This window comes from Coturnix japonica, chromosome 4 (assembly GCF_001577835.2).
Source record: "Coturnix japonica isolate 7356 chromosome 4, Coturnix japonica 2.1, whole genome shotgun sequence".
Taxonomy (NCBI): domain Eukaryota; kingdom Metazoa; phylum Chordata; class Aves; order Galliformes; family Phasianidae; genus Coturnix; species Coturnix japonica.
In genome coordinates, this window is record NC_029519.1 from 41,813,248 (window position 1) to 41,835,403 (window position 22,156).

At 39.4% G+C, this 22,156-nt stretch overlaps 1 protein-coding gene across 8 annotated transcripts in view; it reads left to right on the forward strand.

Annotated features, from left to right (window-relative positions):
- The window catches only part of WDFY3 (WD repeat and FYVE domain containing 3), a 127,761-nt gene that overhangs the window by 101,535 nt on the left and 4,070 nt on the right, over positions 1 to 22,156 (forward strand). For 6 of the 8 annotated variants that reach the window (XM_015861631.2, XM_015861634.2, XM_015861628.2 and 3 more), the window contains 25 exons: positions 653 to 730; positions 1,662 to 1,889; positions 2,656 to 2,709; positions 4,850 to 5,018; positions 5,216 to 5,379; positions 6,506 to 6,654; positions 6,920 to 7,040; positions 7,325 to 7,410; positions 7,794 to 7,874; positions 8,410 to 8,464; positions 8,801 to 8,920; positions 9,382 to 9,499; positions 10,307 to 10,413; positions 11,098 to 11,251; positions 12,950 to 13,041; positions 13,382 to 13,594; positions 14,627 to 14,774; positions 15,738 to 15,892; positions 16,357 to 16,515; positions 16,782 to 16,961; positions 18,341 to 18,523; positions 19,143 to 19,239; positions 20,277 to 20,606; positions 21,484 to 21,595; positions 21,827 to 22,024. In XM_015861631.2, the coding sequence (XP_015717117.1) occupies positions 653 to 730; positions 1,662 to 1,889; positions 2,656 to 2,709; positions 4,850 to 5,018; positions 5,216 to 5,379; positions 6,506 to 6,654; positions 6,920 to 7,040; positions 7,325 to 7,410; positions 7,794 to 7,874; positions 8,410 to 8,464; positions 8,801 to 8,920; positions 9,382 to 9,499; positions 10,307 to 10,413; positions 11,098 to 11,251; positions 12,950 to 13,041; positions 13,382 to 13,594; positions 14,627 to 14,774; positions 15,738 to 15,892; positions 16,357 to 16,515; positions 16,782 to 16,961; positions 18,341 to 18,523; positions 19,143 to 19,239; positions 20,277 to 20,606; positions 21,484 to 21,595; positions 21,827 to 22,024 (3,551 nt within the window). The remainder of the gene's footprint in view (positions 1 to 652; positions 731 to 1,661; positions 1,890 to 2,655; positions 2,710 to 4,849; positions 5,019 to 5,215; positions 5,380 to 6,505; positions 6,655 to 6,919; positions 7,041 to 7,324; positions 7,411 to 7,793; positions 7,875 to 8,409; positions 8,465 to 8,800; positions 8,921 to 9,381; positions 9,500 to 10,306; positions 10,414 to 11,097; positions 11,252 to 12,949; positions 13,042 to 13,381; positions 13,595 to 14,626; positions 14,775 to 15,737; positions 15,893 to 16,356; positions 16,516 to 16,781; positions 16,962 to 18,340; positions 18,524 to 19,142; positions 19,240 to 20,276; positions 20,607 to 21,483; positions 21,596 to 21,826; positions 22,025 to 22,156) is intronic. The other 2 variants (XM_015861632.2, XM_015861633.2) reach the window with 1 other exon arrangement.

Below are 22,156 nucleotides of genomic sequence, written 5' to 3' on the forward strand. Positions count from 1 at the left end.
CTTCTATTGATTCCATCCGGAGTTGTGCTTTGTGTAAGTGGAAAAGAAGCTCACCAGTTCACTTGCTCATCTGGGAGTTATGCACTGGCTTTGATTTAATAAAGAATTCTCGGTGTTCTCAGTCCTTTTCCTGGTGAACAGGCACACACACTAAAGTGAAAAGGAAGGAATCCCCAAGCTCTGCAGAGAGCATCTGTTACCAGACATGCCATTACAGGGAGCAAAGTATGAAAGCAGGTGTTTTTCCATACAGTATGATGGATGCTATTATGGTTTCTATCAAATTTGGTCAGCATCTACCAAGTATTACTAGAAAATGGAGAGCAGTAGTAATATTTCTCAGCTATTGCTTCTTTTAGCTATTTGGGATTGTTTTGTACCATCATTCTTAACAAATGTTTGCCCATTTCTCTTGCATGGTATCCCCTGTACATGAATTTGCTGCTGTAAAACAAAACCATGAAAACACCCATATAAAGCAAAACTATAAAACAACCTTGAAAATACAGTTGCATGCTGTATTTTGAAATTAGTCCAAATCGTTTTTTAAGAAGATAGTTTTTGTGACCAAGTAATTGTTAATCATTTGTAGGTTTTCCATAACTTGTTTCTATGAAGTCTGATTCTGTCTGTCTCCTTATCTTTCTATTAGGAAATTTCCCAGTGGATGTTTACTCACATCGCAGTGGTTCGAGATCTTGTTGATATGCAGTATAAAGAATATCAGGAGGTATGGTTCAGAGAATCACTTGAAACTGGTATTTTTGATGTTAGGTTGTACAGATCCTGTTTCTCAGTATGTGGCTTATGAAGTATTAGAAAGTTGATAGTGGCGCGCTTCATTGTACAGATACAGCTATTTTAAGGATGTTTTCTTAATTCAGTCAAATAAATGAGGAAAATTAATCTTGATTTTGTTGTAACAGAGCTGCCTAAGTTAAATCTTAAAGGTTTTGTACACTGTTTTAGAAAGCCAACATGTTTCTATCCCATTCCTTTACTCAAAATACTACTTAAGATTCTTGGGAAAAAAAAGAAGACAGAGGAACACTGTATGCCAAGATAACTTTTATAGTAGCACTAAAACAATTTTGTAGTTCCTTTTTCTACTCATGTGGTCATAGATAGTAGCTGTTCTGTGCCTCCTAGGAGCAAATCATTGTACCCTGCATTTTGTTCCAAGCATCCCCAAAGTCCTTTGGTTCAGTGTAGCTGCTGAGTGTTTCTGCAGGAATAAGTTACTGAAAGCTACCAGTAAAAATCCATCAAACAGGCTTTGCTTTAATTTCTCTGTTCTATTTAAGTGTTAGCAAGAAAATCATCAAAAATTCCTAAAATCCCTTTTCAAAATCAGTGTATTAATCTCGCATATGCTCATATTTGCCATTTACAAATACATTCAGTTACAGATTAAAACCAAAAGCAGTTTGTTTATCCTCTTTTTCCTCTTCTGCTTAGTGGATTACAGTATGAACCTTGATTCGGCAGTAGCTGAGACTGGAAATCTCATTAGTGTGTATTACTATAATGAGTATTTCTTTAATGCTATTAGAAATTTTAATTACAAGACATTTTGTAGTGTGAGGAAAATGTCTGCTCGTATTGGATACGGGCTTAAAGACATAGCTTTTAATGCTTTATGTAAACACATTTATATCCAGCGCCAGCAGAATGCATTAAAATATGTGACAGAAGAGTGGTCTCAAATTGAATATGAGTTACTACGAGAGCGAGGTTTGTGGGGTCCTCCCATTGGTTCCCATCTTGACAAGTGGATGTTGGAGATGACTGAGGGGCCCTGCCGAATGAGGAAGAAGATGGTGCGCAATGACATGTTTTACACTCAGTATCCCTACATGCCTGAAGCTGAGCAGGAAACAAACTTGCTGGTAAGTAATTCCAGATTTTGTTGTGAGAAATTTTATGACCTGTTGTAAAATAAACTTTTTTTTTTCCTTATTTTTTCCCCCAAAGTGGCTCTTAAGATGCATATTTTATTCTGTTGGCTTACCAGCATAGCTGTAAGCCCTAGATGATTGGTAAGGTCTGGTTGTACTTCACAGTATGTTTAGGGAATGGACTAGACCTCTCACAACTCAGTATGGAGGGAGATTGAGGCATCTGCCTGTTGCAAGATATGATGTAGCGTGCTTCTTTTGCTGGTGAGCAGCAGTGGCATCATCACTAGCAAAAAGAAGCCACAAAATGTCGTACTTACGGATGGGAGATTTGTTTCAATTTCTAGTTCTAAAGAGCATTTAAAACATATCTGAAGAAAAATGCAAAAACCAAGCAGGCCTCTGGGCATTGGTTTGGGTGTGCTTTCACTGAAAATCTGTGACTATGAACATGGGCCACTTAGGCAGAAATGCACATAATCTTTGACAGCCTGGCAATTAGTTTCTGTTTGCTTTTAAGGAAGGGAACATGCAAGATATTTTTTTTTTTCTCTAATCAAGAATGAGTGCTAAGGTACTTAAGATGTGTGAACAAAAAACATTATATAGCCAACATTACACTATTAGGTATATTTGTCTACTTGCAATGTGACTCAGAATAGCTTTAGTGACTGACAGTGCACACAATGGAGAACATCATGCCTTCTTATCGAAAGTGTTCTTTTTCTGATGCATATACTTAATGCCCTGTTTTCAGTCTGACCTCTCAAGTAAACTTCCTGAGACAGCTGATGATACCATTCCTCAAAAGGTAAAGAAACAAATACACTGACTGAAAGAATGTCAAATAAATACAACTTTTTTTTTGTTTCTCCTGCATGTTGGGCAATCTTAACAAGGCTTCTACATTTGGCTTTCAACTTGCTCTTTCAGTGTGTATTTCCAGGCCTAAAGATGTTGTTTTCAGTATTCACATTAGAGGATTTCACTGTGCTCTCCTCAGCCTTCACCTAAATACAACTTTCTGTAGCTCTTCCCTTCTTTGCTGCTCACTAACAGGCTGTGTTGGGCTGTGCTGTCACTGTTCTCACTGTGTACAGAGTTGTGGCTTGGGGTCTAAACTAATCGTCGATGGAAAATGTTTAGTAATGGGCAACATGATTTGTGGGAGAACTGCTAGGAAAATGAATGTTTAAAAGGGTCTGCTGAGCAGGTTTTTCTTTCTCCTTTTTGACCGTGGGCTGAAAGATCTATTTTTGTTAGCACTAAGGTCAGTCTTCTTACCTTCAAGTCTTAGTTTTTATTAATGATATTTATCCTTTGTTTCAAAATATGAATTCTAGCTTAAAAATAACAGAATTGTTTAAAATCGGCTGCTCTGCGGACGTTTCCATGTTACACTGCTTCTCTTTTAAATAACATTCACAGTCTTGCCCATCACTAAGTATAGCGCGTGATATACGTACTCACTCCTTTTTAAATACATTCAACAATAAGCTAATACAAATAAATGAAAGCAATTATTATGTAGAATATGAAATATAAATTGTATCTGTTTCCCTTTCCTTATATTAATAGGGACAGTCTGGATTTTTCATTCTGGAGTACACGTCAGTTGTTACCACTGAAGTGTTAAAGGAGCAAAGGCTCAGTTGAGCATAAGTCTGCAGATTAAATCACAGTACCTTACATCTTTGAGTTCTGAGGCAGCCAATTTGACCCGAAGTAATGAATCTCCATGTTGCCCATCTTAATCACTTAGTCATTCCAAGTATCTACTTGTAATAGAGCTAACTTTAAGGGTCCTTTAGTTTCCCACTGCATAGTTGTACAGATAAACAACAAGAAAAAAAATAATCCAAAAATTGCAGTTTATGTATTTCCAGTTATTACTACAGAAGTGAACAAGTTACATACATAATTGAAATGGCAGTTGATATTCTGCCATAGCTCATAATTTCAAGCACTGGACTGTGATTATCCCAATATAATTTCAAAAATAATGGGAAATTATGCTACAAAATAAAAACTTTTATTTATGAAGAGCTGAATGTATTCACAGACTGAGCTTTCTAGAGGTGTTGGGTTAAGCAGTTCTTGTAGAAGAAAACTTTTGACCGAAGTATAAATTCAGTGTGTTTTCTTCCACTCAGGTGCAGCAGTTTGTTTTAATTTGAGAGCAGGCTCTGTAATAGCTCTTATCCCTGCTTACCTCCACAATGATGTTTCTGGCAATGTCCTCATTTAGCTGCTACTTTGATTTCTAGTATTACCTTTGTAATTAAATGAAGAACCTAAGAATTAACATGCTAAACAAAAAATCAGCACTGTGCCACCATTGTAGTGAAATGCAGTGTTATCCATTGTGGTTACAGATGATTCTTGATGAATTCTAAATTGATCCTTTTATGCGTTTCATGACGACCTTCAAAATATGTATTAATGAAAGAAAAAACTGAAGTTGTTAATTTTTGAGCCTTAAATTCAGGTCCCCATCTCTTTCACTTTCATCAGTTTTACTTATTTCTTTTGTTGAGTTTATTCACACCACTGTCTAGTTTTGCAGCTGGCTGTCTTAGTGAATGAGCTGCACATGCTGCAGGGAGTACTGAGAGGGTAGAAAATATCCATTTGATTCATCAAGCTTCAGCAAAAGTATCCCACCTGTCTTTTGTGACGGCTGTTGTTTGTTACCTAATAGCCATGCTCAGTACTCCCCGTGTGTAGATTTAGCAGCAGGCATTTCCACAAACCTGCTGTTAATTCAGTGGCTGAATAGCTCCCCTGTAAATCAGGTTGGATCCAGGGTGGAGTCCCTGTTTTCATATGTTTTGGTGTACCACTGCACATGCACAGAGCACATAGTAGGCATGCTCTATGCTACACACTGTGTCCCTGAAATGTGTGAGAAGAGTTGAATGACTAAGTGACTGTGTTCAATTATTTCTAAGAAACCTGCTCGCTACCGAAGGGCTATAAGTTATGACAGTAAGGAGTACTACATGCGCCTGGCATCTGGAAACCCAACCATCTTCCAGGACACCATAGAGGAAAACACAGTGGGTGAAACCACTCAGCAGGAGCCAGAACATGGGGAGGACACAATTGCGAGAGTCAAAGGTTAGATCGCTTCTTCTGTCCTGACCCATTTTCTTTAAATTTGTTTGCCTTTATACTTGCCATTGCATTTGCACTGAGATAAACATGTTGGACTCTGTTTTCTGCCTTAGCATTGGATCAGCAATTTTAAACTTGGTTTTTCATGGTGATCTTTTAATTCTCATTTTTTAAATTTTATCTTAATTCTTCTTTTCTAGGCCTAGTGAAGCCTCCCCTGAAACGGTCTCGCTCTGCTCCTGATGGAGGAGATGATGAGAACCAGGAACAGTCACAAGATCAAATTGTTGAGGGCAGTTCGATTGATGAAGAGGAGAAAACTGACAATACAACTTTGCTTCGACTTCTTGAAGAAGGAGAGAAGGTATTGTGTACTGCAAACAAACAGTGTTTACTATATTGGAATTTCTGCATTGAATGTTTCAAGCAGAAATAAACATCCTAAATGCCTTTCCTGATCTACAGCTACATCTGTTTCATATTCCATCAGCTTCTTCTTGTAGCACCTTTGATAAGAAATGTGTGCTTCAATTCAAATGCTGTACTGGAAACTTTTTTTTTTTTTTAACTACCTGCCTGCTAAGGAAAATCAAACCTGTCTAGAATTGAGTCATAGAATCATAGAATCACCAAGGTTTGAAAAGATCTCCAACATCATCCAGTCCAACTGTCCACTGACACCTCCCCACTTAACCATGTCCTTCAGTATAATATCCAAACATTTCTTGAACACCTCCCTGGGTAGCTCATTTCAGCACCTGATTACCCTTTCAGAGAGAAATTTTTCCTGACCTCCAACCTGAATCTCCCCTGTTGCAACTTGAGGCCATTCCCTCTATTCTTATTGCTAGTAATGTGGGGAGAAGAGGCTGACTCCCACCTCACCACAGCCTCTTTTCGGGAAGTAGTAGAGGGCTGTAATGTCTCGACTGCTCGACTGAGCTTCCTCTTCTCCAGATGAAACAGTCCCTGTTACCTTAGCTGCTCATCATAAGACTTCTCTTACAGCTATCTTCTGCTTACCTGATTGGCACAGTGAGCTGAGAGAGGAAGTGAAAATATAAATACTCTACAAACTGATCAGTTGTCCTCATCAATAGAATGAAAATTCTGGACATTGAATATTTTATCCCCAAGAATAGCGTTAAAAGGCTGCTCTGGTTATTTCATAGTTCCATCATGTCTGAAGTATGTCAGTAAATCTGCCATCAGTCAAGTTGATTACAGCTTGTAGAAGATGCCCGTTATACAATATGTGTATAAGTTAGTAAACTTACCGATCTATATCATACAGTGGAAACTTCCTTTAAACTACCTTCCCAATTGTGGATTGCTAAGGTTATGTTTTTCTCAAATGAGCAGGCAAAATAGCAAATTTTTTACTTTATCTGTGCATAACAAAGCAGTGTCTAGGACTGGTTCTAACAGTGCAATGATCTGCATCTCAGCTTGATGACCTACTTTTGCTAAATGCCTGTTTTTCATTCCAGATTCAGCATATGTACCGCTGTGCTCGGGTTCAGGGCCTTGACACTAGTGAAGGGCTGCTCCTCTTTGGCAAAGAGCATTTCTATGTAATTGATGGATTTACCATGACAGCCACCAGAGAAATACGGGACATTGAGACGTTGCCTCCAAAGTGAGTGAATGAATAAAGAGTTTCATCAGTCTTTAGTAGGCAAACAGCAGATATTTAATGAGATTTTTTGAGAGGTTGACTACAAAATAATGTCAAAATTGCTGAAGATCTCAGGAGCAGTTGCTTCTGTGTTCTCAAAATACTGAGTGTGATGTGGTTTATTGTGAAACAAGTTCTTCCTATGCCTGAACTCTCATATGAATGAAAAGAATGATTCTTAAAACACGTCTCTTTTAATCACTTTCCTGTTTATGTTCATTTACAGGATGCATGAGCCAATCATACCAAGGGGGGCAAGGCAGGGGCCAAGTCAACTCAAAAGAACGTGCAGCATTTTTGCATATGAAGATATTAAGGAAGTACATAAAAGGAGATACCTTTTGCAGGTAACTTGGGCACAGATCCTTATTTGGCAAGTGAGAGCTATTCATTGTGTTGAAATAGAAATCTAATTACTTGATCTGTTTGGTCTGCTGTGACTTAGTTAATTGGGTGAATTAATGGATTTTGGTGTTCTGAAAATACATCAGCTGTCCACACTAAGCAAAGTGTGCGCTGCAATGATTTTGTGTCATGTATAGCTCAACACAGCCAAACTGGCTTGCTTCAAACCTTTGTAGGTGACAAGCAGATTTGCTAGCAGTGACCTGTTTGTCTCATTTGCTTTCAGCCAATTGCAATTGAAGTTTTCTCAGGAGATGGACGAAACTATCTTCTAGCTTTCCAAAAAGGAGTCCGAAATAAAGTTTATCAGAGGTATTGTAAAGTAACTTAAGTTGGAATATTTAATGCGACTATTTGCAAGTATCTGTCTTGAGTCATATTTGAGCCTGCAACGTTCTGCTAACAAGATTGCAAGTGATTGGTGTGAGACAGTTCATAATTCTGTGGCAAACAAAGTGTGTCATCAAAGAGCCACTAGGAAGCGCTAATGCCTGTATGCTAAACTTGCAGCATGTGGTCAGTATGAGAGCTGTGGCAGCAAGTGTGGGCGTAGGGAAAGAAGGGATGTTCTGGTTTTGTTGAAGATGTTACGCAGCTGCTCAGAACAAAATAATTGTACCAGATATGTTCATTTCTAAGAAGAGATGCCTTCATCAGGCACATTAATGGTAATCTCTTTTTAACTGCTGGTGCAGGTTTTTGGCTGTGGTGCCATCTCTAACTGACAGTTCGGAGTCAGTGTCTGGACAGAGGCCAAACACCAGTGTAGAACAAGGGTAAGCATTGCCATTCCTCATAAGCTCTTTATCTCCTTGGTTTCAAATCAGTGATGCTTACCTTAAGGTCCAGATGGACCTAGGTGTACCTGCATAAACTTCTGTTTGTAACTGGGCAACGCCAAATAAATACTGATTTTATACTTCACTTCCTTTAAATGTTCTTTTATCACTGACACCTTTGGTATGTATTCCTACAAATAAATACATATTTTCAAAATTAATGTTATTGATACATTCAGAAAGAACTGAAGTTCCAAAACTGTTTGGCTTCTCTGGGTTGTTAGATATTTTCCTCAGTAGTGGGCTGTCAGGTACGTTTGAATGTGCGCTGAATTGCATGCATGATGTGCATTGTTTTAACAATCTGTGCTCAGAAATAAAATGTGCACTGCTAAAGCAAAAAGGAATGAAATCCATTCTGCCTAATTGTAGAAATTTGTAAGTTTTGGTCTCGACATTTTGAGTCATCTTGTGAAGATGCAACTCAAATTCTATTGGTAAATCAAAAAATGTACTTTCTTTTTCTAACTAGGTCTGGCTTGCTTAGCACTTTAGTGGGAGAAAAATCTGTTACTCAAAGATGGGAAGTAAGTGTCATATTTTTTTATATTACATATTTTGTAGTGATATATACTTAGTACACCTGCATCTTATGAACAGGTGGAATATACTGCTTCAGAAAAAGTATCTCGGTACTTTAACTGTTTATATTTCATGCTCAAATTATATTTCATTTTGGGTATATTTCATCATCGAGTACTAAATGATTCTCTCATTAAAAATAATATAAATAGAGTTTGGACACTGTAATACTGAATTAAGTTTCCTATGTTTGGAGAGATATAATGTAAGCACCTGAGAAGTCTGACAGCTCAGTAAATTGTGAGCTGAGGTCTTTAAAGCTCTGTTATGTCTTCCTTCAGAGAGGAGAAATCAGTAACTTCCAGTACCTGATGCACTTAAACACCCTGGCGGGCCGATCCTACAATGATCTCATGCAGTACCCTGTCTTTCCCTGGGTCCTTGCAGACTACGATTCAGAGGTAAATAAAATTTCCTATCAGTCTAATAGTAATTCGATTCAGAAGTAAATAAAATATCCTATCAGTCTAATAGTAATTTTTTTTATGTGTTTGAGTCTTGTGAGTATTACAGTTGGGTTGCCCTACCTTCTTAAATCCAAGGTGTATCCTTATTGCCTTTTTTCATTTTCATTTGTATTGTAATGTTTAGCCTGTGTAGCCAGTGGGTAGGATACTAGAGGGGCTCAGCAGCCCCATGCAGGAAGGCCCTTACCTGTGCTGATTATGGGTGCTAATTGTCAGGTGAATAGCTGCATGTTCAGTTTGTTCTAAGGCAGTTGCATCTCCTTTGTGTATCAGCATGCAAGCGTGCAGCAGTAAGTTTTTGCATTAGCTTTCTGAAGTATTTCTTGAAGGATGTTGTGTCCAAAATGAAAGCATGTGTTTTTAAAATTGATTTGATGTTTGTTTTATTTTTAAAGGAGTTGGATCTTACAAATCCCAAGACATTCAGAAACCTGGCAAAGCCCATGGGAGCTCAAACAGAGGACAGGTTGGCCCAGTACAAGAAACGATACAAAGACTGGGAAGATCCCAATGGTAAGAAATGATACATGCTGCAGGAAGAGGAGAGAGGCTCGAGCCTGCCACAGTTCAGTACAATGTTGTGGATTTTAATTACATGACCCAAGACTTCCAGTGGTGCATGTGCTGAGCCCTACCACGGGTCTTTTAGGGACCTATGAAGCAATATTAAATTAGAAGCAAAGGAATATTGTTATATTTGTTGATTTTTAAATCTGACCAGCATGTGTCTATATATAAAAATAATAAAACACTTCAACCATGTCTGAAGGCTAGAAATGGGCAAGTACAGAGGAAACACACATCCAGTTGTCTCTTGTTAACTAGTATAGTTTGAGTGCTACTGAAAGGCAGTAAGTTGTACAGAGGAATGGGCATACCTCTGCAGTAGCAGCAGTTCAGCTTTTTCATTTCTGAGTTTAATGTATGTTTTCCTGCTCAGGAAGTAGCAGTTTTCTTTCTACTATCCAAAAAAAATACCAAGTGTTATTTTATCTGTACAAAATCTGTAGCCAGAAATTCTGAGAACTGTTTCTCCCCAAGCCTTATTTCCAGAGTAATCAAAAAGAATGGAAGTAAACAAATGTTCCATCAGCAGAAATCACCATAGCTGTGTTGGAATGCTTCAAGCATTTTAAACTTAAATAAATAAATAAACCATGTGGTTTGCTGGGCTCAAGAGTGAAAGTTACAAGTGCCAATTTTAAATCTGTCCACAATCACAGAGTAAATACAAGGCAGCAGTAGTTAGTACACTCACCAGTAATTGCTTTACCTAACTGCCTTATTTCTTCTGTGTGCATGATGTTTAATTTTCTGCAGGTGAAACTCCAGCGTATCATTACGGGACCCACTATTCATCTGCCATGATAGTGGCTTCCTATCTTGTCCGGATGGAGCCTTTTACACAGATTTTCTTACGACTACAGGTAAAAAGTATAAGGTCTCACTTCCTATATTGCTTTCCTGCTGTACATTTGAGATCTACATGAGAAAATGAGATCGGTCTGCTTTGTTCTCATAAAACATGTTAAAAAAAAAAATTATCAGTGGAGGGATTGCAGATTGGATTGGTCCAAAAATCTTTGAGGTTACTTAATAGAAGATGCAATGGAACTCTCATTTCTTCATGGAGTGCTTTGAAAAAATGTATGAACAAAATAGTACCAGGTAGAAACCAAAGATGAGTTTGCTGTGAACAAAATTACATTCTTCATCAAGCTTTGTTAGTCCGCTGTTGAAAGAGTTGTATGCCAGTTCCTTTACACCTTCACACAAAATTAATGCTTCTATTGCAGGAGTTTGTTACTGGGTGTTAAAATAACCAAACTTTGCAGAGCCTGGATTTTTTGGCAGATTGAGAGAGAGCTGGGGTCATAATAGTACGTTTCCATTATTGTCCTAGATGGAAGTGATCAAGCAAAGAAAAATGTGTTTCCTTTGGGTTGATGTTTCCTCAGACTAAAATATGAAGTAGGATTGAGTGTGTTTCTTAACATTCTAAAGATTTCTATTTTGATGCCTCATGTATGTGTGCTGTGTGTTCTGGTTCTCCTTCTCTCAGCCAAGGTACTCTGGTGGTCTGATCTGATGGTTCTCCCTTTGTCCTTCAGGGCGGTCACTTTGACCTGGCAGACCGAATGTTTCACAGCGTGCGAGAGGCCTGGTACTCAGCATCAAAGCACAACATGGCAGATGTGAAGGAGCTCATCCCAGAATTTTTCTACCTCCCTGAGTTTTTGCTCAATTCCAACAATTTTGATCTCGGTAAGCAAAAACAGCTGATAGCATTGCTACCACTGTGAGCATGCTGCCAGGTAGTCTGACATAAGACAAGCTCATCAGGTAGGAAGAATATGATGCACTTGACTGCATAAGGAAAGGATAAATGGCTCCATGTTTGTATAATATTTTTTAAAGTTTGAATGATACAGAGCTCGCTGGTCATCAGTAAGAATATAGCAGGAGTTACTATTTATTTTGGGATGCCTTGTTCATCTTATGAAGCTGATGAAGAATCATTGCTAAGGAAGACATCTAACTACCCAAAAAGTTCTTTGCTTGCATTAGGATGGGTTGGTTGGTTTGATGATTTTTAAGTTTTAATGATTTTTAGTTAAACCATTTTGAAACACTCAAATAATCAAGTTTTACCTGGAGTTCTCTGGTTTCCTTTGTTCTCTATGTGATACGTTACTCCATTGTGTTATATATCATCTTCCTTAGTGTTTTCAGGCTTTGCACATCTTTTTGACAGTTTTCACTTTTAGGACTTCATCTTTAACTGTTTCTACAGGTTTTGTTGAAATGTGGCTCTTAGTTTGTGCAACAGTAATTACTTAACAAGAGTCTAATTTCATATACATCGACCATAGGAGATGACTATTCTCTGTAATGTATGTTGCGTTTAACTGTGTTTTGGAGTTATTTCATACTTTTTGTTTTCCCTTTCTATTTCCTTGCTATGTAAGAAATGTAGGACACTACTTGTACTGCTTGTACACTTCTGTAAACTTGGAAGCTTGCTGGTGTTACTCTGAGCTAGTAGAAAGTGTGGATTGTCTCTCAGCAACAGATGACAACACAGGAATGTAACTGAGAAGTCTCAACAAATAGGTTTTTAGTAGTCTAAACACACCAGCATTAAATATTCAGAATGAGAAGTGAGCTCTGAAACCCAGATGACTGTGTGTGACCAGACTGTGCCCAGGACATTGAACACTGTCCTTGGGTGTGAAGCTTTTGGCACACAGCTGTTAGTTCATTAGTGTCAGTACTTGAATAGTTAGCTTGTACTTTTGTGTAGCTATTCTCATGCATAAAACAACATTACAGTTGTTTCACACAGACTGTTTCTGTTTTAAAGAAAACAGATCTGTAGCCCAAAAGCTGTTTCACCAAGGCTTGTCAGTGCAGTTTGCTGATAAGCCATCAAGTACCGGGATTTATTTTCCTTCAAAATACACCCAGCTGACATGTCTGCTGCTATATACACGCTAAACAGAAATTTTTTCCTCTCTAAAATTCAAGCTGTTGCATTTACTCGGTTTTATGTCAAGAGTAAGTACTAGCACAGAAGTTGAGAAAGGATGAGAAACGTGCCTCAGTGCAACGATGGCTCTAGCTGCCAGCTCCACATCTTCTTGGGTATCAGCTGTTTCAGTGCAAGCTGTGTCAGCAGAACTCTGAAAACAGTATTGTCATCTTCAAAAACCTTAGTGAGGAATGTTTGAGTGATTCCTATTTTTCTGTTCCTGCAAGATATCATATATGAACAGCTAAGCTGGAAATCTTAAGGTTTTATTGCTTGACCTTTAAAGATCAGGCAATATTTAAATGAAAAGTCTGAAAGATGTTTCCTTGTAAGAGAAAGATGTTGGATTTTGTTGTTGTTGATTTTAAAAAGCAGTGCTGTTGCTATGTGATTTCAATGCTTATCTCCAAATTCTTTAATTTGTTTTATAGGTTGCAAACAAAATGGCACTAAACTTGGAGATGTAATACTCCCTCCGTGGGCAAAAGGAGACCCTCGTGAGTTTATCAGAGTTCACCGGGAGGTAATCTGAGTTTTAATGGCAATAGAAAATGTCAGTTGTGCCTTTATGCTGCAAATTAAACGTGACTTGATTCATGCAGTCACTGCTGCTATCTGGTCCATGAGTTCTGAGCTGATGGCTATTTGTTACGAATAGCTGCAGACTTGGCATTTCCTTCTCTTCCTTTTTGGCTGGAGAGTAAATTGAGGCAGGAGACAATGAGAAAGCTTTAAATGAGAAAGCTTTATCAAAACATATTAAGAATATGTCAATGTATCCTGCTTTTTTCTTTATGGCACATGTAGTAGACTCTACTGGTGACTGACAAGGCTGATTTCAATGCATGTTCTTTGGATTTCAGGCTCTGGAATGTGACTTTGTGAGTGCACATCTGCATGAGTGGATTGACTTGATCTTTGGCTATAAACAACAAGGTCCTGCTGCAGTAGAAGCTGTAAATGTCTTTCACCATCTCTTCTATGAGGGGCAAGTGGATATATATAACATCAACGATCCATTGAAAGAGACAGCTACTATAGGATTCATTAATAACTTTGGACAGATACCAAAGCAGGTACACTATTTACAGGATTTCTATTTGCCAGATGACATGAGGGCTGAAACATATTGAAACGGAAGGGGAAAATGTTTGAGGAGTTAAACTTCTTGAGAATGTTTATATTTGTCCAGTGATGTGCAATAATCCATTTCTGCAACCAAAAAAGAATTTGGGCTTTGCTCACAAGAAGGGAAATGTCTTTTTTTTTCTTCTGTTTTGCACTCATAAAATAAAGGTTAAAAGAATTATGACATCACTGCTCAACTTAAAAAAGAAAAACAGTATTGAAAAAAATGCGTATGTTGCTGCTGAAAATGTAACACTTGATGTGTTAGAGGGGATCAGTGAAAGTGCCATTTTCCTGTGATAAGATGATTTCTATAATAACTCTTAAAAAAAAAAAGTAAAATAAAATGATGTGCTCTCTCTCACACTATTAGACCAGCCGTGTGGGGGTGTGGTGTGGTGCAGGAAGGGCTGAGGCAAGCAGTCCTGCTGTTACCCTTCATACCCATTGCTGTGGTGTGGGCAATAGAAACATTTGTGCATCCTCACAGCCCAACTACCACAGATTTATGTATGTATGTTCCCTGTACTTTGAATACGCTAGTAGGTAAAGAAAATAACTATCAGCCTTGGAATTGCAGCCCTTCTTTTAGTATTTCTATAACTTCATTGTCAAAGAAGGTGAAATTTTACAAGATATGGGCAAAGATTTATATTTGTAAGTTAGGTAGTGTAAATACGTAGCACTTGCCATCAAAATGTTCATAATGAATTTACCATCTGACAAACCTCTGTGTAGAAGCTGTGAAAAATTGTTTGCTTACGTATCACTGCTGGATTCTGTATTATTTGCTGAAGTCTTACCAAAATGTTTGCAGCAAACTGTTAGCGGATGCCAAGCAGCGAATCTGTGAATGCAGTTGACAGTTAAGTAGTGTTCGCTGACTGCTGATCTATAGAATTTTTAGAATGTGAATGAAACACTGCTGATTTTTTTCAGCTTGTGCTCCTGTAAACATGTAATTTCTTGATGAATTTCAGCTCTTCAAAAAGCCACACCCTCCGAAGCGCGTTCGAAGTCGATTGAATGGGGAGGCTGCAGGAACCTCAGTGCCCCCTGGTTCCAATAGTGACAAGATTTTTTTCCATCATTTGGACAACCTGCGGCCATCTCTTGCACCAGTGAAAGGTAAAACCACAATATTTGGAGCATTTTTTCCATCTTTTATTTAGCTTTTTTGCCTGATATTCATAATGTTTGTACTTTGGAGAGAGACAAATTAAGGATAGTCTGGTGCTGTAAGGTTGTTTTTACTTTCCTTAAGGTATATTTTGGAAAGTGGCAAATCTGTGCCAATTTAGATTTTTTTAAATTTTTTTTTAAAGAGAGGGATGGAATTGAGTTCAAGCATTTCTTGAAATTTGGACAAGAAGTGTTTGAAGGAAATTCCAGAAATATTGAAAGATACTCAGAAGTCTGTTTCCAAGCCCACAAAGAACTTCCTTTTTGCCATTTGCTGTCAAAGAGGGATTATTACAATTTACTTTTTTTCTCAATGCAAAAAATGCTGCGAATGTTGGCAGGAAGGGATATTGGTAGCTGTGCTGAGGCCAGAGGAGTAAGTTAGGAGTTAATCTCTGACACTGGGGTGAATAAAAGTTAACTGTCAGCAAAGCAGGTAAATGCTATACAGTATTTTCTTTCTTAATAGATTAAATGAATTGGTGCGTATCATGGAGAGAAAAGGATGTACCGTTCCACAGAACATAGCAGGGCTATACTCTAGGATAGGAAACAAAAAGGCGTTGATCAGTATTTGCAAAAGTTGATTAAAAAACAACAAATAAATCACTGGTCAGGAATGCAACCTGTGGAAACGTGGCCAAGACGTTGGCATTAATACAAAAAATATACTTCCAATTGTGCTGAAAATTGCACAATGACTTTTAATGCCCAGAAGCATCAAAGGGATTGCATCTGTGCCTTGTTTGGCTTGAAAGACCTCTCCTGCAGCACTGCAAGTGGGACCAGAGCAATAGTTTAAGCAATGCAAATTTTTTTTTTTTTTTTGTGGAGCACCAGGTATTTAATTGGATTGCACAGTATCAGTCTTTTTTCATCAGTAAAAGATAACTGTATCTTCCTTTTTAGAACTCAAGGAGCCTGTGGGGCAGATTGTGTGTACCGATAAAGGCATTCTGGCAGTTGAGCAGAATAAGGTTCTCATCCCACCTACATGGAATAAAACTTTTGCCTGGGGCTATGCAGACCTCAGCTGTAGACTGGGTACCTACGAGTCAGACAAGGTTTGTTACCTGAAATTCATTTCAGTGCTCAATGTGCCAAAAGAAATAACTATTTAATACTGGAAGTAATCTAAAGATGGAAACATAGTTTGCATATGAATTGGTAATATTTTTTGTGCTGTAAGTCTTATTTCTCCCTTTTCAGTTTTCTTCACCAGAATGTGAGCAGAATAACATAAGCCAATTCATAGTAACTTTGAACAAGACTGCATAAAAGAAAACCCAACATAAATGAATTAAATCATGTAATTAAATTTCATCTCTTGTGTGAACACATCTTATGGCAGAGGCATCTTATGGCAGAGGGTGGGATTATTTATATTTGAGAAAAACACATTAAAAAACAGGGCAGCAGCAAAATCTGCTGATTGGTTCTGTTTGAAGGATGACACTTGAGCTTTGATATTTTTTCATACCTAACTCTAATCCTGAAACTAATCCATTTCTGTTTTCTTTATTTCCAGGCAGTAATTGTTTATGAATGTTTGTCAGAGTGGGGTCAGATACTGTGTGCCATTTGTCCCAACCCCAAGCTGGTTATCACTGGGGGAACAAGCACAGCGGTGTGTGTGTGGGAAATGGGCATCTCCAAAGAAAAAGCTAAAGCCCTCACATTGAAACAGGTAAAATACAACAAAGATGTCAATTAGGGAAATGATGTTCCAAGATCAAAGAAAGTTTGTAAGCTTTGAAACTGAGTTAAGTAGACCTGGAAATCTGAATAGTCCCAGTAATGATCTATGCTGAAAACAGGCAAAATGTATCATAAAAATTAAATCATTTTGAGGATTGTTGACCATGTGGAGCTTGTTGTGGAGATGGGAAATAGTATAGCATGTGCTCTCTCTCTCTCAACTGCAGCATGTTTCTTCTGTCTTTTGTTTTGCAGGCATTACTGGGTCATACTGACACCGTCACATGCTTAACAGCATCACTAGCTTATCACATAATTGTGAGTGGCTCACGGGATCGCACCTGCATCATCTGGGATTTGAATAAGCTCTCATTTCTTACACAGCTTCGAGGTCACAGGGCTCCAGTTTCTGCACTCTGTATAAATGAATTAACGGTAAGAAGCAAACATCCAAGTGTAGTTGGAGTGTTAGCAAGAATCTGGAATTGTTAAACTGAAGAAAAACAAATTAGGCTCTTGCATTGGTTTGGGGAAACTCGTGTAATTCACACTGAAACTTATTACCTGGTTTAGGGAATAAGATGTAATGAGAAGAGGAGGGTAGTAAGAGACACAGTTTGTTAGCTGCTCATCCAGTTGTTGTAATGTTGCTGGTGTTTTAAACCATAGCTACTGCTGCCCCTCTGCACTAGATGAAAGGACTGTCTCTTACCCTTTTCCCAATAAGAAAGGAATCATATGAACATTAATGTAGCATGTGTCAGTGAAAAAGATTGGAGGTTTGAGCTGAGTAATAAATCTGGGAATGGAAGGTACTTAAAATATGCTGTAGGATTGGTGAAAAATGAAGGAATTGAGCTACTTATTAAAGGCTATAAATTCAGCAGACAGGTTGTTACTAAGTCTGCTTTTCTGTGTACAGTCTTAAAAAAAAGTATATCATCCTACAGTTTTATTTAGATCTCAAACTCAACCTGAACAGGAGTTACTGCAAAATCCCTGCTGCACTCATAAGAATGGTTCGGGTTGGAAGGGACCTTTAAGATCATCTAGTTCCAGCCCTCCTGCTGTAGGCAGGGACACCTCCCTCTAGACCAGGTTGCTTGGAGCCCCATCTAGCCTGGTCTTGAATGCTTCTATTGAGGGGGGGCCCTCACAGCCTTGGTGGGCAACCTGTTCCAGTGTCTCACAACTCTCACATAAATAATTTCTTCCTAATATCTAGTCTAAATTTACCATCTTCCAGTTTAAAAACATTTCACCTCATCCTCTTGCTACTGCCTTTATAAACAGTACCTCCCCAGCTTTCCTGTAGGCCTTCTTCAGATAGTAGAGGGCTACTGCAACGTCCCCTCAGGGCTTTCTGTTCTCTAGGCTGAAGAAGCCCCAGCTCTCTCAGCCTGTCCTCATAGGGAGGGTGCTTCAGCCCTCTGATCACCTTCATCAGCCTCCTCGGGACCTGCTCCAATAGCTCCATGTCCTCCTTGTGTGTGGGAGCCTAAAACTGGATGCAGTAATCCGGGTGCAATCTCATGAGAGTAGAGAGGCAGAATCACCTCTGTCAACCTGCTGGTCATGCTTCTCTTTTAGCAGCCCAGGAAATGGTTGGCCTTCTGGTCTGCCAAGTACACATAGCCAGCTCATGTTGAATCCTTCATTAATTGATGCTCCCAAATCCTTCTTCTCAGGGCTGCTCTCAAATCTGTATCTGTGCTTGGGATAACAGACCTATGCAAATAAACCTGTCTTATGTTTTTGCTGAAACAGAACATGAAATTTGTTTTCACATATGGAGTTGTTACTTGTATTTTCAGGGGGATATTGTATCGTGTGCTGGCACTTACATTCATGTATGGAGTATCAATGGCAGCCCCACTGCAAGCGTGAACACTTTCACTGGTCGAAGCCAGCAAATCATGTGTTGTTTTGTGTCTGAGATGAATGAGTGGGATACCCAGAATGTCATTGTGACAGGACATTCAGATGGAGTTGTACGGGTACGTACTTAAAACCACTGCTTAGAAAAATAAGTTTATGCCTTTGTAATAGATAAGTAAATTCTGTCTAACGCAGCATCCTAGCTGGTACTGAAAGCAGTACTGCTGTTCTGGGGTGCTTCATTATATATAGTACTTCAACCATTTCTTGCTCACTGGCTTCTATGCCTGGAATTTGTACCTTTTGTTCTCTGCATTTGTTCTGCGCACTTCCAGGCAAATCATTTTGCTGCCTGGAAAGAAAAAGAGAAAAAAGAAGGAAAAAGAAAAAAGAGCATCTCTGTTCACTGCCAGTCCAACCTGGCTTTCATTATTTTGCCATGTGCGTGCCTGCATCTGTCTTAACCAGAGTCTGCTGGTCAGATTGCAGTATGGAGTGGATTTTTTATTTGAACAGCTGAAGCGTTCAATAATAACAAACAAGGCTTGTTCAGCTGTCATTCAGGCATGTATGTAGTTGACCTCCTATGCCCCTTGGAAGAAAAAAAGAAAAGTGACCTACCTGTTGTGCTGCTGGTGTGATTGTACAGTTCTAATAATGCTTCTTAACTCTAGCAGTAGCTAGGAAGAAAGCTAAGAGTTCCATATATGCCAATTTGCTTGTCCCCTGTCCCTCCAGTTCTGGCGGATGGAGTTTTTGCAAGTACCAGAAACACCGGCTCCAGAGCCTGCAGAGGTGCTGGAAATGCAAGAGGATTGCCAGGAAGCACAAATAGGTACATATCCTACCCACAGTTTGGTATTTGCCTTTTATCTGATTTCCTGTTTACATAGGTAAAGTTCTGTGGTTCTGCAGTGCAGAAAATGATATTAGCGTTTTCTCTCAGTGGAGAGTAGTCATCGGTTGGACATAATGAAGTGCCTGAGTTCTCATTTACCACTTACTTCACTTAGCGTTATTTCATACTGCTGTGAGTGAGGAAAACCATGGCCATCCTTGCTTTTGTTCTGTGAGGAGTAGATTCCTTCCTGTGGTTGCTTCTGCTGTCAGTGAACCTAATGGATACTAGCATTGTCCAAAAGCTATGTGTTTCTCTATTTTGAAATAAAATGATAGCCTAACAGCAGAGTTAACAACCTGATGTTCTACCAGTGGAATTTTACTCAAGCAGTGCTGGCCAGACCATAGTGTTTTCTGTGGTCTGAGGAATTTGGTCTGTGGTTGATGGGCATTTGCTTTACTCATCTCATTTTCCTTTTTTCATCTTCATGTTGAAGATATGATCTAAATTTAGATGTGGATACTATGATAGTCATAAGATGCTTTTAATTGCACAGCTCGGCTTTTCTCTAAGAAATTATAAATGTATTGAACTGTAGTGTTTTCCCATCATGTTAAGCCTGTTGATAACATCTGCCGCATGTGTTTTAGTTGTCCCAAGACTCAGCATTGCTGACTGTTCACCGCTTCCCTGAGTGACAGGAGGAATTCTTAAGTTTTTTTATTTCTCATTAACTTGAACATTTTTGAAAGCTGTACTCACTGTGCCTTTCCCATCCTACCTCAGAACAACTATTATAGGAACTACCTCCATTGCAGAAGTGATGAAAAATGTGATGATTCCTGCTGGTGTTTACTGTGGTGAGAGTTGGATCTCTGCAAAGGTTCTGAGATTCCCACATATAATTTCCCTTTAGACTTGCCATGGTGGCACCTGTTGGGTTGTAGGCAGTGTAGCAGCAGGAAAGGTAGAAAGCTCTGCCCATAAGCCGTCCTGCTTAGGATGTTCTCTTTTCTGTTGCGTGAATCCAGGACGGGAAGCCCATGAAGAAGACAGCAGTGACTCTGATGCAGATGATCCATGCATTGGCCAAGATACAAAACTGCAGGAGAGCCAAAGTCAACCAGGCAGCACCAGCCACAGACCGAGGTCAGCCTCAAACAGAGTGGCAGCGGCATGGTCAGCAGACAGTGGCTCAGATGACTCCAGGCGTTGGTCAGACCAGCTCAGCTTGGATGAGAAAGATGGCTTTATCTTTGTGAATTATTCTGAAGGACAAGCAAAAATACACCCCCATGCTCAGGTTAACCACCTGCACCCCAGCTATGCTGAAGCACGGCACTACAGCAAGCTTAAACCAGGTAAAAGAAGTTGAGTACGCTTCCTTGGCTGGATAAATTTGCTGTTAGCACTGACCCAGAAGGCATTATCTCTGCAGCTTTGAGGAGTGATGGCTGATAAATTCAAAAGCCATTGGTGAGAAGCTTCTGTGTTGAGGTGTTGCACATTGTTTGAGTTTTTCCTGAGAAATGATGATGGGTTTACCCTGCTGGCAGCTAATCTGCTCGCTCACTGTTGCTGCAATGGGATGGGAGGAGAGAATAGGAAGAGCAAAAGGACAAAAGCACAAAAACTCAAAGGTCGAGCTAAGGGTAGTCTACTAAGCAAACTAAAGAGGAAGATAAAAGCTAAAAACAAGTGATGCAAAGGCTCTCACCACCTCCTGCCAGCAGACTGTTGTGCAGCCAGTTTTGGAGTGAACAGCTTCCTTAATCAGAAAGTGCCCTTCCTTCAGTTTGGTTGCTGAGTATGATGCTGTATATGACATGGAATGTACTTTGGTCAGTTGAGGTCAGCTGTCCAGATTGTGTTACTTCTGAGTTTCTTGCACACCTTCAGCCTACTTACTGGTGGGTGAGGAAGAGAATACCTGCTGATATTCAGTGCCAACTCCACTCTGTTTGTCAGTGTTCTCTGCATGTCAGATGCATTTGGTGAAATGCAGGACTCTCTGCTTTGCATTGCATTTTTTCCTTCATTGGATGCGTTGGAGAGCAGTTGAGAGTGTATTTTCCCTGAATGGGAAGTGAGTCTCTGAGAGTTATCAGCATCTGGAGAGATTAAGATGTTTCCTTTCAACAAATGGATGCACATGGGTATTTTGGGGAGGGAGGAGGATTTAGAAATGAGAATGAGCAGATTTGTTTTTTCCCTTCTCTCCTTCCTGTGCTCTTCTAGGATACCGATGGGAGCGTCAGTTGGTGTTTAGGAGCAAACTAACTATGCACACAGCATTTGATCGCAAAGATAACGCACATCCAGCAGAAATCACCGCACTCGGCATCTCCAAGTGAGTAGCTCACAGGTGATCACACAGTGCATTTTTTCAGTGTTGTCAAAGGATGCAGACACAGTTCTTCGCATAATGCTGTTTTGTGTTCGCTTTTTTTGTTTAGAGAACAGGCTGGTATCTTGGTCATAAAAACATTATTAAATATTCTGACATCTAAAATCAGCCATTGCTGTCTCTGCCTTACTGGGCCAGAATTGTCAGGAGAATGCTTTTACTTTTTTCCTACAGGGATCACAGCAGAATTCTCATTGGGGATGGCCGTGGCCGAGTGTTCAGCTGGTCTGTGAGTGATCAGCCGGGCCGGTCAGCAGCCGACCACTGGGTGAAGGACGAGGGAGGAGACAGCTGCTCAGGTTGTGCAGTCCGATTCTCGCTCACAGAGAGGCGTCACCACTGCAGGAACTGTGGGCAGCTCTTCTGTCAGAAGTAAGCTAGCACCAGCCTCCTTTACGTTCTTTCCCATAGAGAAATTCAGGCTATTGCATACCACTGATCCCTACAAACAGACTGAGATTTCCTCTCCCTTATCAAAACAGAACTGATTAAAAAAACAAAAAA